This window comes from Hylobates moloch, unplaced genomic scaffold, assembly GCF_009828535.3.
Source record: "Hylobates moloch isolate HMO894 unplaced genomic scaffold, HMol_V3 SCAFFOLD_8, whole genome shotgun sequence".
NCBI classification, from domain to species: Eukaryota; Metazoa; Chordata; class Mammalia; order Primates; family Hylobatidae; genus Hylobates; species Hylobates moloch.
The window spans coordinates 36036379-36050306 of record NW_026652283.1 but is presented as its reverse complement, the minus strand read 5'-3'; the positions used below and the strand labels follow the sequence as shown (position 1 = coordinate 36050306).

The 13928-nt window shown below is 50.7% G+C and overlaps 1 protein-coding gene across 9 annotated transcripts in view; it reads left to right on the top strand.

Annotated features, from left to right (window-relative positions):
* Nucleotides 1-1183: 1183 nt before the first annotated feature.
* Nucleotides 1184-13928, top strand: part of CSMD2 (CUB and Sushi multiple domains 2) — a 701208-nt gene continuing 688463 nt past the window's right edge. For 8 of the 9 annotated variants that reach the window (XM_032160157.2, XM_032160162.2, XM_032160160.2 and 5 more), the window contains exon 1: nucleotides 1184-1511. In XM_032160157.2, the coding sequence (XP_032016048.1) occupies nucleotides 1325-1511 (187 nt within the window). In that variant the 5' untranslated portion in view covers nucleotides 1184-1324. Of the gene's footprint in view, nucleotides 1512-2793; nucleotides 2859-13928 lie in introns of those variants that run through there. The other variant, XM_032160161.2, reaches the window with a different exon arrangement.

The window sequence follows — 13928 nt, the reverse complement described above, 5'->3', positions numbered from 1 at the left end:
TGCCCATCGCAGGTGCCTTTCCACTGCACGCGCCAGCAGGAGCCTCCTCTCTGGACCTTGCCCCTCCCAGTTTCCTCCAGCCTCCCCCCATGAAGCGTCTCTTCCCTCTCGGCGAGAGTTTGGCGTAGACAGCGAAGGAGCCATCGTGACTGGCGGAGAAGCCTGGAGTAGACGAGACAGAGACGGCGACCGAGTCGGGTGGGGGATGGGGTGGGGACCGACGCTAAGCCCTTGGGGCTTGGAGGCAGCCGCTACTGGGTAGAGGTGGGGAGCGGCTCACGCCCTTGGGAAGAACTCTCTTGGTTTGGGGCCTTGGCTGGGAGGAGGAGGGGGAGAGGAAGAAGTAGGATCCGATTATTTAAATTTGGGGATAAATTGTACTAGTAACTCTTGCACCGTCCTTCCACCAACCTCACTCCCCACCCCCAACTCCCGTGCACACAGGGACCGCCTCTGCCATCCTGAGATTTTTGTCTTAGGGTAGGAGTGGGACCGCACTGGGTCAAATGAACGGGTTCCCCCCCCACACACACACACACATACCCCCCTCCACCGCCCTCCAATTCTTAACCCTGCTTCTGTCTACGCACACACACCCCTCTCCTGGGATGGGGTAGGAGGCTATTGTGAATGAGGCTCATAAGCATCGCCCCCGGCCCCAGATGGCAAGTTCAAAGCCACCACCCAAGATTAGCTGGTAAGAGCCAAGACTTGGGGAACCGCGTCCTTCTTTGGTTACCTTTTCCCAGACAGGATTCCAATTTCCAAACGTGGAAGAGGCGTGCGTGTATGTGCCTGTGTGTGTGAGTGCGTGTGTCTCTGTCACCGTGTGTGTGTGTGGAGAGGGGGGTGTATTAATGGGTGATCTTATAAATGGAAACGGGAGGACTGAACTTAAAAGAAACTGGTCAATTGCAAAACAAACACGGATAAACAACCCTTTAGATGTAATTTGTGGTTTATCTGGAGGTGGAGGTGGCGCTAAAGAGGAACCCCCGTCCCCCAATATTTTTTCCTTAGCTGCGCCTCCACCCCCAGCATTTGGAGCGGCGGAGAAGCGGCTCCGGAGTGATTAATCCGGGGATAATTCACCCCCCCCGCCCCCCGGCGCGAACCCCGCGAAGCGGGATTGGAGCGAGTCATTTCCGAGAGCGCAGCGCGCCTCTCCCCGGCCGGGCGGACACTTGGTTCATTCCAGCCGCAGAAGCTCAGGGCTCCCGCGTACCGGGATTTTTTCCGAGCAGAAAAAAGCTCCAGAGCTCTCCTGACCTCCTTTCTCCTCAGCGGCGAGCGGAGCCTCTCCCTCGGCGCTGCCGGCCGCGCCATGCCGCGCTCGCGGGGACTGGAGCTGGGGCGCTGCGGCTGCCCCGCGGGGAGGGCTCGCGGCGAAGCCGGGATTTCGGCGCTCGTGCCGGGCGCCGGGAGCCGCTGGGGCCGCCCGCCGCCGCCAACGCCGCCGCCTCTGCTGCTGCTGCTGGGCTGGGGGCTGCTCAGCGTCTCGGCCGCCGCGGGTGAGTCCAGCCGCGCCGAGGAGCCAGCGGCCGCCGCGCGCCCCAGCCGAGCCCCGAGCCCACCCATCCTCGACCCGGTCCCAGTCCCTCCCCCCGCCTCTATCCCTTCCTGAATCTCCCACCCTCCCAATTGCCTACTCTCATTCTCATCCCTGCCTCCGTCTCCCACCCCACCCTCAGCCACGTCCTCACCTCCACCCTCACCCTCATTGCTGCCCCAACCCCAGCCGCAACTTGGCCGGATGCGGCCGGTGTGGGGGCCTGGGAGACAGACATCCCCGCCCGGGGTTGCGGGGCACCTGGTCTGTGGCTTCGGTTTCTCCAGCCTCCCAGCCCCCAAGGTGCTAGGCTTTTTCCCGATAAACTTTCCCGGAGCCCTACTCCCCCGGCTCCGGATTCTGCCGGGCACGCTGGTCCTGGGGGCTGGAGAGGAACCGCGCGCCCCCTCCCCATTTCCGCGTCTGCAAGGTCTGCCCTTCCCTGCCCCCGCCCATTTTCTCCCATTGAAACCGGTGCCCCCTCTAGAGCCGCCTGGAGACTGCGGCCGCCATCCCCCTCCCCAAATGCTACCCCTCCCTCGGCGCTCGGAGCTAGGAGGGGGTTCAGGTGGACGCGTGCCCACGGTGGGGGTCCCGCGCATTCCTTGCAGGAGGGCGCAGGTGGGGGCTGGAGGGTGTTGAGGGACGGGAAGGAGGGGGTGGGGGTTGTAGGCCGGGGCGGAGGAGGGAGTGTCGCCGCCAGGCTTCGCGCTGCCACATTCCCCTCGGTTCTCACTCCGCGCCAAAGTGCCCTTTCCCGCGCCCTGCTGCAGCCGAGCGCCTCGGCTGCGGCAGCGGCAGCGGCGGCGCGGGCGGCGGGACCAGCTCCCGACGACCGAGTCCGGGAGGGGGCAGACCTAGCGGGTGCGGAGAGTCCCGGAACTTCGCGGGTGTCTGGCTGCAGCTTGCAGCGCGCGGGGGAGGTACGCGAACCTTCGAGGGAACCCGGTCCCCTGTGGAGGCTACTGGCCGCGACTGGTCCCCTCCCACTTTACCCACAGCACCCCTCCGAAGCTCAGTTCTAGCCACAACCTAGAAAGTTCCGTGTGCCCTGGTGGAGACGGGTCCAAACCGGGATGCCTGGAACCGCATTTTCATTTAGCCCGCGAGGCTGACACCCACCGGGGGAGAAACCGAAACACCTGCTGCCCAGGCCTAGACCTAGGGCACCTTCGACCTGGAGCCGTGTTTTCTTTTTTGTTTTTGTTTTTGTTTTGTTCCGTTTTGAAACCACCGATTGAACCTCTGAAGGCTTGGCCTAGACCACCCCAGTTCCCCTTCTTGGGAAAGTGCGCCTCTCCTCTGGCAGGTCAGTGAGTGGCGAGCTCTCTGGCCCACTATGGCCTTGAGCATCTTGTGAGTCTGTCCTCGCAGACCGTGTCGCCCACGGCTTAACCGCGGCATGCTGGGGTTCTTGGTCAGGGAGGGCGCCGCGAGCCAGCTCTGGCTCTCTCATTCCTAGCTGACGGGACTTTCTTAGGTTCTGCTAAGAGTCATAGCCATCCACACCCAGAGAGGGGCGCCCGCGGTGCGCGCGCCTGGGAGCTCTGGCCTCTCGCACACCCACACCCATTGGGAGGCTGTCCATACCGACGCCGCTGGTCACCCAGACTTGCCACATGGGCGGTGGGGGAATCGCTGCTACCTCCCGCCAGGCCTCCCGGACGTTTGTCGAGGCGAGGCCGGTCTCTGGCTTAGCTGATTGGAGAATGTCTCGGCATCGGACTGAATTGTTTTTCTGGCTAGATTTGTCCCTGCCCCTTGGGCATATCCTGCCCCTAGGGGAGAGAAAAAGGCCGACTCACCGGCGCTTGCACCGCTCAGCGGTGCTGGAATCCTGCCCTATAGAGATCCATTCGCTCGCAGCTCCTTGCTCAGTAGAGAAGTTGGGGGGAGGGGGCCTTGTGTTCATGGCTTGGGGTAGTTCCTCTCCGGCAGGCCCTGCTCTGGCTCGCAAGCTTCCAGTACATTTCTTTTCTTTTCTTCTCTTTCTTTTTTAATTTTTTTTTTTTTTTTTTTAAGACGGAGTTTTGCTCTTGTCGCCTAGGCTGGAGTGCAATGGCGCGGTCTCAGCTCACTGCAACCTTCGCCTCCTGGGTTCAAGCGATTCTCCTGCCTCAGTCTCCCGAGTAGCTGGGATTACAGGCGACCGTCACCACGCCCGGTTAATTTTTGTATTTTTAGGAGAGACGGGGTTTCACCATATTGGCCAGGCTGGTCTCGAACTCCTGATCTCAGGTGATCCGCCTGCCTCTGCCTCCCAAAGTGCTGGGATTACAGATGTGAGCCACCGCGCCCAGCCCAGCACATTTCTTTTTAAGCCTTTCCCGCATTTAGATGGGCTGCTTGGCCTTGCAGGCAGCAGAGATTTGGAAATGGACTTGCTGACAGAAGATCGGCAGGATTTGGTACATTAGAAGGGGAAACACATTCATTTTGTGTTCAGTTCACACTGTTGAATTTAAAAGACGCTCAGGACTGAACCGTCTCCCTTCCTCGGCTCAGTGATCACGGGATAAATGAATAAAATGATTTGAAAAAGGGGAGTCTCCTCACCCACCCATACCTTCTCCCCTCAACCCCTTTAGTCCTTGTCCTGCCTTGCACTCCCCCTCCCTCTCCCCACCCCAGCCTCCCTGGAGACTTCCCACCAATTACCTGCTCTCCCTATCAATCATCTTCCCTTTTTTTTTTTTTGAGAGGGAGTTTCACTCTTTTGTTGTCCAGGCTGGAGTGCAATGGCACAATCTCGGCTCGCTGCAACCTCTGCCTCCTGGGTTCAAGTGATTCTCCTGCCTCAGCCTACTGAGTAGCTGTGATTACAGGTGCCTGCCACCATGCCCAGCTAATTTTGTATTTTTAGTAGAGAAGGGGGGTTTCTCCTTGTTGGTCAAGCTGGTCTTGAACTCCTGACCTCATGATCTGCCCACCTTGGCCTCCCAAAGTGCTGGGATTACAGGCATGATCCACCGCACCTGGCCACCCTCCCTTCTTAAAACACGTTTCCCTTTGACCTGTAAACAGGCTCATCTTTAACACAAAACAAGCCAAGAAGCCTTCTTGGCCCTATTGACCTATCTAAGCCACTGTCCCATCTCTCTTTGTCTTTTACAGTCACTTCTCTTCAAGGGGGTCTTCATGTCAGTTTTCTCTACTATCAGTCACTCCTTGCTTCAGCCTCTGTCTCCAGGATGCCACTGGAACACTCTAGAAGAGAGAACCAATGACCACGTCAATTGCCAAATACATTGTACTTTGTCTGTATTTTCCTTTATCTCTCTGTGGCTGTGTCCACTTTGGATGAATTTCTCTTCCTTGGGCTTCTGGGACACTATATTTTACTGATTTTTCTCCTATCTCTTGCGTGTTCCTTCTCAGTCTCTAACACTAACACTTATTCCCCTCCCTGAAGTATGGTGTCCTGCAGCATTTAATTCTTTGTACTTTTTCCCATTCCTTTTCACCACTCCCTGGGTGAGCTCATCCTTGCCCAACCCTTCCACTACCACACTCTGAAGCTTCCAGACAGATCTCTTCTGCCAAGACGTCTCTCCTGAAATTCATCTATTGGCTTCCTGGTCCATGGGAACTCTGGGTCTAAGTAACCCATATATCTAGCTGATTCTTGGACATCTTCACTTAGATATTTCCCTTCCAAATCAATCTTATTAGCTTCTTTCTTAAGCCTCCAGTAGTTCCTATGTGAGCTGGTGGTTCCTGTAGCCTCCCAGTTATGGAGCCCAGAAACCTTTGGATTATCCTCAGCTCCTTCGTTATCATGTGGTCATCAGATTCTGTCAGTTTCATATCCTCAATTATTCTCAAACCTAGCTACTTTCCTTGAGGAGCTCTGAGCGTTGAAAAAGCTATCATGCCTTCCACTCCCTTACTAACTAATTTTAAAAAAGCAATATTAAACTATAAGTAGGTAGTTTAAGTAGATGGAATCCTGACAAAGTTCTGATTTTTCCCATGCCAATCACATCATGGCTTTAAAAAAATCAAATGCCAAATTAAAAAAATTTCCCCTGCTTTGTATGTTGTCTGAGTGCTTGCTTTTAGTCAGCCTCTTGTAGACTAGAGCACTGACTGTACTCAATGTTCTATTATAGTACAAACTGAATTGTATTAAAAAGCATTTATTTGTCTGCCTTATATATTAAAATGTGAGCTTACTGAAGGCAGGGACGCTGCTTTATTTCTCTTGGTATCCCTGTATCCAGCTCAGGTTCTGGCATAGAATTGGTGCTTGAGGTATGGCTGTTTGATCAGATGATTTTCACAGTTTTCTTTTTCTTGGAGAGTTTTCCAGGGACCGATAAGACTAAATCAGGGGTCAAGGAAGCCAGCTGGTTTGCAGAGGTAATAAGATGACAAAGACATCTGGTCCCCTGTTCCTTTTCCCCACAACTAAGTATCACCGTTTGGTTACAGCTCCCTAGGTTCTAGAACCAATGCAACAATAAGCCCTTGGCGTACCACTCTCCTCCAACCCTGAGCCAAGGAAAGGCATTTCACTACTCAGTCACCAGTGTGTGTATGAATTTGAATTTCCATTTGCAATCAAGCTGAGGGTTTATGGTTTTTAAAAAATGAGCTGACTGCAGCGGAGAGTGCCCACCATATCTAGGGCTGGTGAGTGTGTGGCTTTGTTGAAGGTGAGGTTAGAATCATGCACCAGGGACTGGAGGATCAAATTGCAGGATCTTGGACACTGCCTGGTTTGGGTTTCTCTGGCAGAGCCCAGCAGGCAGCTTCAGCAGCACCCCCTTCACCCTCATGCATGTGCCTGACCTGCCTGTTTCACCCTCATCATCACGCCAGCAGGATTAAGGTTCACCTGATTGCTCTGCAGAGCCTTGCTGGAGACCCAGCTGATCTTCAGGCCTCTCTAGGGCTCAGGCTCCCTGCTGTAAAAAGGACAAGTAATTCCTGAGTTTTTGGAAGGATTAGAAACCAGAGATGCAACCAGTCCAGTGCTATACCTCATCGAATGTGCCTATTAAGTAGAAGCTGGGGCCAAAGGAATCAGCCAGGAAGTCTGTGTGCCCTCACCGTGTCCTCCCCCACCTACCATGCTCAGAGAGCTGTTCTGGGCACCCAGGGGAGTTATAATAACAGCTCACGTTCACTGAGTACTCACCGGCACTGTCTTAAGCACTTGCATGTATTAACTCCATCCTCTCAGCAACCCAGTGAAGCCTGCAGTATTATTATTCCCATTTCACAGATGAAGAAACAGGTTCAGAGAGGACACATAGCTTATCCATGCACTAAGTAAATAGCCGAGCCACAGTCTCGGTGCAGGCCTGGCTGACACCAAATCTTTTACTCATAACCGTATTGCTATTCAACTTCTTGGGGACCCAGCTGGTACCATGTCCCTGGAAGCGTCTGCCCAGGCTGCCTTCTTTGGCCTTGCTCTTCCCACTGGGCTGTCCTCATCAGTTATGCTGTGCTACTTTTGAGGCCTGAATCCCACACTTTTAATCCTCAAGCAGCTGTTGTCCATTCCTTTCCACCACAAGCTCCTGGCGGGGAGGCTGTAAAGTCATTCTTGGTTTCTAACCCCAAACACCCGTCTAGATGGAACTCTACTGTGGGTTCTTACAACTCCTCACATTTCCTTTGTTGTCAGACTCATCAGGACATATTGGCATTTTGGCTTAGTGAGGTGGTATCTGTCTCATTTCCCTAAAGGGCTGTGAACTGAGGCCGGGCAGTGTAGAGCACATCGTGGACACTCAATAAGTGTGCCGATGAGACAGTCAGCGCTGATGAGACTATCAGAGGCAGGTTGTTTGGAGCCCAGGGCTCCCTTTCCCTTAGACCACCCTCTTGGGCATTCCCAGGGCAGCTGGGGGCTGGGAAGACTGGAAACGGGTTAAGGGGCATCTTCAAGTAGGAGGCAGCCCCAGGCCCATCTGCACAATAATAATAGCTCTCCTTTACCGAGTGCTGGTTAAATGCTTTATAGACATTACCATTTAATTATCACTGTAATATTGCATTTGAAGATAGTGAGGCTCAGAAAGTAAGCAGCTGGGCCAAGGCTGTAGAGCAGGTAGGTAAAGAAGGCAGGATTAAACCTCAAGTCTACCTGACCCTAGGGCCCATCTTTTTGGAAAGCCCTTGTTACAGTGCTGGGCCCATTGTTAGCATTCAATACATGTTAGATACTATTACTGTTACTACAACTACAGTCTACTTGCTTTCTGCACCAGCCTCTTAGAAATATAAGAGAAACAATTCACACACTCTGACACTCTCTGGCGCCGCTATATGCAGTGGGGGGAGTCTTTTCTCTGCTCCTCTGGCTGAAAGCACACACCTTAGAACCTGGTCCCCTCACCCAACCCATCAACCCAGCTCAGTGCTCTTCAATCCAGGAGGGTAGGGAGGGAGAACCCTCTATCTTGAGAATGCACTGCATTGCCCTCCCTGGATTTCTCTCCTTGGGTGGCATATGGCCTCACACCCCTCCTCTCCGTCTGCTGCAATGTCGTGAGAGCTTCCCCAACAACAGCGGAACATCGGGGTGAACCTGCAAATGGAGGATTATTTCAGAGTCTTTATCCTTACAAAGACTCTGTCTCAGGGTTCACTCGCTTTGAGAAGGGCTTGGTTTTCCCTTGGACCCACAGAAAGCAAAGAGTGGGCTATGCAACATGGGAGTTTCTCAACTTGAAAATGATGGCGTGGCTCTCAGAGCTCTTTCTTTACTCTTTTAAGTTAAGAGAAACGAAGGAAACTCATACTTATTTTTCCCCTGGACTCTAGAGAGCTCAATCTCCTGGACTGTCTTTTCATACTCCTCTTCTAAAAATGAGATTCTTTATCTTCTTTTCTTCTCTCCCACCCGAACACACACTTAGTTCTTAGAGCTTTGGGAGAAGGTGAGACTCCTTTGGCCTTCTCAGGTAGCTTAATGTCACATGAAAGATAGTCATGACCCACTATACATCCACCAATGTGAACTTTAGCCAAACAGCAGATGAGAGGGGAGGAGATGGAGTGGAACATGATGGGGTGGGATTGGAGAAACAGCCTAATTTGAGGTAGGCTGAGCTCAAGTAGGAAGGTGTAAGTTGGGTAGGATCAAAGGTGGGTTGGGATGTATTGGCACAGGATAGATAGAGTGAGATAGGTGATGGAATGGAATGGGATAGGATTGAGTGAGATGTGATGTCGGGGATGGGATCTAGAGGGTGGGGTGTGCAGTATTCAGGGGATTGACTGGGATGGGGGGTGAGGTGGGGAGGGAATGTGTTAGAAGACACTGGGGTGGGATGGGATAAGATGGGGTGGGTGGGGTTGGGATGGAGTAGAATGGAACAATTGGGATATGATGGAGTGGAGGTGAGATGTATTGTGGTAGAATGGCATGAGATAGAGGTGAGTCCGATTTATTGGGATGGTTTGGGTTGGTTGAGTTGGAACAAGAGACTGGGAGATAAGATGGGGTTATTATATAACCAATTGAATGGGCACCAATTGAGTGGACATGAGGAGATGGGGAGTGAGGGAGGGCACTGGAAATAGCTTGACCCACCTCACATTGTTGTAGCATTTTCATCTTCCTGACCAGGACTTCGTGAACATTGGTCAGTTTCTTTCTCAACTGAATTGTGAAATTTCCAGCAGACATAAAGTCTCCATTAGCCTTTGGTCCCATATAGCATGAATCCTAAAATGCTGGAGGCTCCCTTTTCCTGCCGTAAGGGATCATTCTTCAGGGAGACGCTGGGAGTCTCATGTGGCCACCACCAGGAACCCATCCGAAAAATATGCCTGGCACAAACCAGGAGCACCAGGGCAGCTCCTATCAAGTCCACCATCAGAGAAAGACATTGTGCCTACCCTAGAGCTAGCGCAGTGGCTCCGCTTACAGAAAGGAAAGCCGAGGATGGAGTAGGGGTTTACCTCCACGGCCCCCTCTGCTGGATGAGTCTGTCTCCTGGAGACTCTTTTACTTTCCACCTGTTTGTGTCTGTATTGTTGGAAAATTTTAAACTGAATTTGTCGTTCAAGGGATGTCAGTCCCACCCTTGAAAAATCATTATTATAAGGAACTTTTATGATGCTAAAAATAATGTATGTATAGTTAAATTACTGAGAGCACCAAATTACTCTGAGAAATTTACTTGACAATCTCCTGTGCCATCTAGAACAGAAAATAAGGACTTATATTGCAACACAAATAGCCTTCCTCCCTGCCAATGTCTAATTTATACCAATTAGGTGCAATTATAATCCAGAAACCTCAAAAAATTATGTGTCCATCTTCAAGGTTTTCAAATAGAAAACAGAATAAGTTCTATTATTAAGTAGGTCCATCTATTTATTGATTGAAAGTAAGCGAGTGTGACGGATGTAATAGTCGAGGGAAAAAGCAGAGACTTTGAAATTTGAGATACAAGTATAGTATGAGAGAATGTGCAGACATTTTGTGCAGAATGATTGATGGCCCTTTCTAAGATGAGCAAGTGTGGTAGAGTCGACTCAGGCCTCGGGAGATTTGTCTTCAGGTTGCTGCCTGACCCCACCCCTTTCCCTACCCCAGCCTCAATCTCTCTACCTACCAACCTTCATTGCTCCCTCCATCGCCATTTCAGGAATGGAGAGAGTTCAGTGATTGGGTGGGACTTGGTGATGGTGTGTGGACTTGGCGGTAAGAAGGAGATGACAGTTTAATGGTTTATTTTCAATTCATGCTAAAATGTTCCTAGCATGAAAACAGACATCTCGATGTTGGCATCCCCTCCTGCCAGGAACCTGTGTGGCCCTATCCTGCTGGCCTTATCATGTGTGCCTTCCTAGAAGGGCTGACCCGTAGCAGATCCTCAGCCAGGAGAAAGGCCCTGTTTGGCCTAGGAGTCAGGAATTCAGCCTTCCAGGCTCGGCTATGCCCCTAACCACCTATGTGACCAGAAGCCAATCATTTCATCTTCCTGGGCCTCTATTTTCACACCTATAAAATGGGGACAATAATACACGGTGTGTCTATGCAGTGATGGACTTGGAAGCTCTTTAATCAACAAAACAAAAAGAAGCCAGAGCTATTAGAATAAGACCAAAAAAGTTTCCAGTTTAAGCCCATCCAGTGGGAGATCCTGCCCAGGACTCAGGCTGCTTGGCTTTCCAAGGATGGGGAGCTCACAGCCTCTGCAGACAGCTTGCCAGGCCATTTTTCAGGTCTCGGGGGTGAGAAGGAGGGTGGGCTTGCTGAGCTTCTTGGCCTTGATCCATTCTTACCCTCCAGTGGCCTGTGGGACTGCTCCTGAGAACTCAAAAAGGAAGAAACAAGCCGTCTCCATCCAGAGCCCATCAGCCTTTTCCCCAACCACCACCCACCCCTGGGCAGCAGCACTGTGAGTTCAGTCTCAGAGAGTTGACTGCTTGGGCTTCACTCTCACTAACACATTCATCCAGGGTGCAAGATCTGAATGAGGCCTTTAACTATAGCAAGAGGAAAATTCCCTGCATTCGAGAACCACTAGGACTCACATCTTCTACAATATTTTGTTCTAAGGAACGTGGAAAGAAGACAATGTTACAGGGACAGTTTTCCTGAGTTACGTGGAAGGTACAGTTGACGTTTTCTGTTTTCTGCACCCCCACCAAGTCTCAGGTGCGTCACATTTGAATTAATCCTACCCTCAGTCCATAAGCACTTAATGATCACTATCTGTGCAAAACTTCTCTCTTATTTACAAAGGTTGCCTCCCTTCATCCCCAATCCTGAAGCTAAGCTATCCCAATCCCAAGAAGTACTCATTCTGATGTGTTTGATATATGTCTTCAAATATGCGTGGATCCAGGCAGGGCGCGGTGGCTCACGCCTGTAATCCCAGCACTTGGGAGGCTGAGGCAGGCGGATCACGAGGTCAGGAGTTTGAGACCAGCCTGATCAAAATGGCAAAACCCCGTTTCTACTAAACATACAAAAATTAGCCGGGCGTGGTGGTGTGCACTGTAATCCCAGCTTCTTAGGAGGCTGAGGCAGGAGAATGCCTTGAACCCGGGAGGTGGAGGTTGCAGCAAGCCCAGATCGCACCACTGCACTCCAACCTGGGTGATAGAACAAGACTCTGTCTCAAAAAAAAAAAAAAAAAAAAAAAGCCTGGATCCTTTATAAAATATGTAGGGTTGTTTATATGTATATGTATTTTTTATTTCTAGAAATGATATTGAAGTATAAATTTCATCTGGTTTCTTACTTTACTCAACACCATATTTTGCATATCTCATCATGCTCATTGAGTGTACCTAGTCAGTGGTTTCTAACTGCTGCATTGCATTGTGAGTTATACATCCATCATGTTTTATGTATCTGTTCCCCTAAGGATAGCCCTCTAGCTTATCAGCAACTCCCCCTTACTCCACCACTAAAAGTTCTTTTTTTTTTTTTTTCTTTTTTGAAGACGGAGTCTTGCTCTGTCGCCCAGGCTGGAGTGCAGTGGCGCGATCTCGGCTCACTGCAAGCTCCACCTCCCGGGTTCACGCCATTCTCCTGCCTCAGCCTCTCGGAGTAGCTGGGACTACAGGCGACCACCACCACGCCCGGCTAATTTTTTGTATTTTTAGTAGAGACGGAGTTTCACCGTGGTCTCAATCTCCTGACCTCGTGATCCGCCCGCCTCGGCCTCCCAAAGTGCTGGGATTACAGGCGTGAGACACCACGCCCGGCCCAGCACTAAAAGTTCTGAAGAACATGCTTGTACATTCCCACTTGGGACCCTGTGTGAGAATAGTTCTGCACTGTGTGATGGAGGATTTTGTCCCTGGGTTAAGGTGTTAATTTTTCATGTTCTGCCATGATGTTTTCCAGAGCACCATGGAAATTGTGTGCCAGGTCACATTTCCACTAAGAGTGCCCAAGAGTTTCTGTCTTCCCACGTCCTCATGAGTACCTCATATTAGCCACCTGTCCAATTTTGCCATTTTTAGGAGTGTAAAGTGCCATCTCATTGTATTAATTTACACTTCTCTGATTACTAGCAAGTCTAAGTCTAGTAAGCTTGTTAGCTGTTTGAACTTCTTTTTTTCTGAATTACCTATTTAGATTCTTTGCCCATTTAAAAATTGGATCTCTTGCCTTAGAAATCTTTTGGTTGATTTGTAGAAGTTTTGTTTATAGTCTAGGTGTTGCCCTTTGTTAATTTTAGAAGTTACAAATAGCTTCTTCTAGTCTTTAATCCATCTATTTGGCATATGGCAGCTTTCGTTGGACAGAAATGCTTCCTTTTGATATAGTCAGATCCATCAGCGTTTTTGGGGAGATAGAAATTGAGATATGAGGGCACTGATGAGCTAGAGAGTATGGTGGGGTCCCATGGGCCCACTCTCTTGCAGGGCTTGCTCTGTATGGAGGGCTCTGAGGAGTCCTAGAACCTTCCTGTCCATCCTGGGCCCCCACATCCTACAGGAGGTTTCTGGCTCAAGGCCCTGTGTTTCCTGAAAGCCCCAGTTAAAGTACAATTTAATGTATGGATGCTATACCTAGAGAATGGGCAGGATTACTCCTTCAGCAGCCATTTATTGAGTGCCTGTGTGTGCCTGAGCTCTCAGCTGCATTGGGGACATGGGCAAGTTTCAGTGCTGAGTGTACATAAGAGAGGCAGCTACCCACAGGCTCAGAGCAGCATTATTCACAACAGCCAAATGGCGGAAGCAACCCATGTGTCCATGTGCAGATGAGTGGATAAACAAAATGTGGTATATCCATATGATAGAGTATCTTTCAGCTTTAAAAAGCCAGGAAATTGTGACACCTGCTACAGCATGGCTGAACCTTGAGGACATCATGCTAAGTGAAAGAAACCAGTTACAGGCCAGGCGCACTGGCTCACACCTATAATCCCAGCACTTTGGGAGGCCGAGGCAGGTGGATCGCTTCAGGCCAGGAGTTCAAGACCAGCCTGGCCAACATGGTGTAACCCTATCTCTACCAAAAATACAAAAATCAGCCGGGCATGTTGGCGCGCGCCTGTAGTCCCAGCTACTCGGGAGGCTGAGTCACAAGAATCCCTTGAACCCGGGAAGTGGACGTTGCAGTGAGCTGAGATCGCGCCACTGCATTCCAGCCTGGGTGACAGAGCGAGATTCTGTCTCCAAAAAAAATAAAAAAGAAAGAAGCCAGTTACAAAAGGGCAAATAAATACCTACCATATGCTTCCACTGATGTGTGAGGTATTTAGCACAGGCAAATTCATACAGACAGAAAATAGAATGGTGGTTGCCAGGGGCTGGGGAGGGAGAGATGGGTAGTTAATCATTTAATGGGCACTGACTTTCAGTTTTGCAAGATGGAGAGAGATCTGTGGATGGATGGCGGGTGATGTTAGCACAACAGTGTGAATGGACTTAATGCCACTAC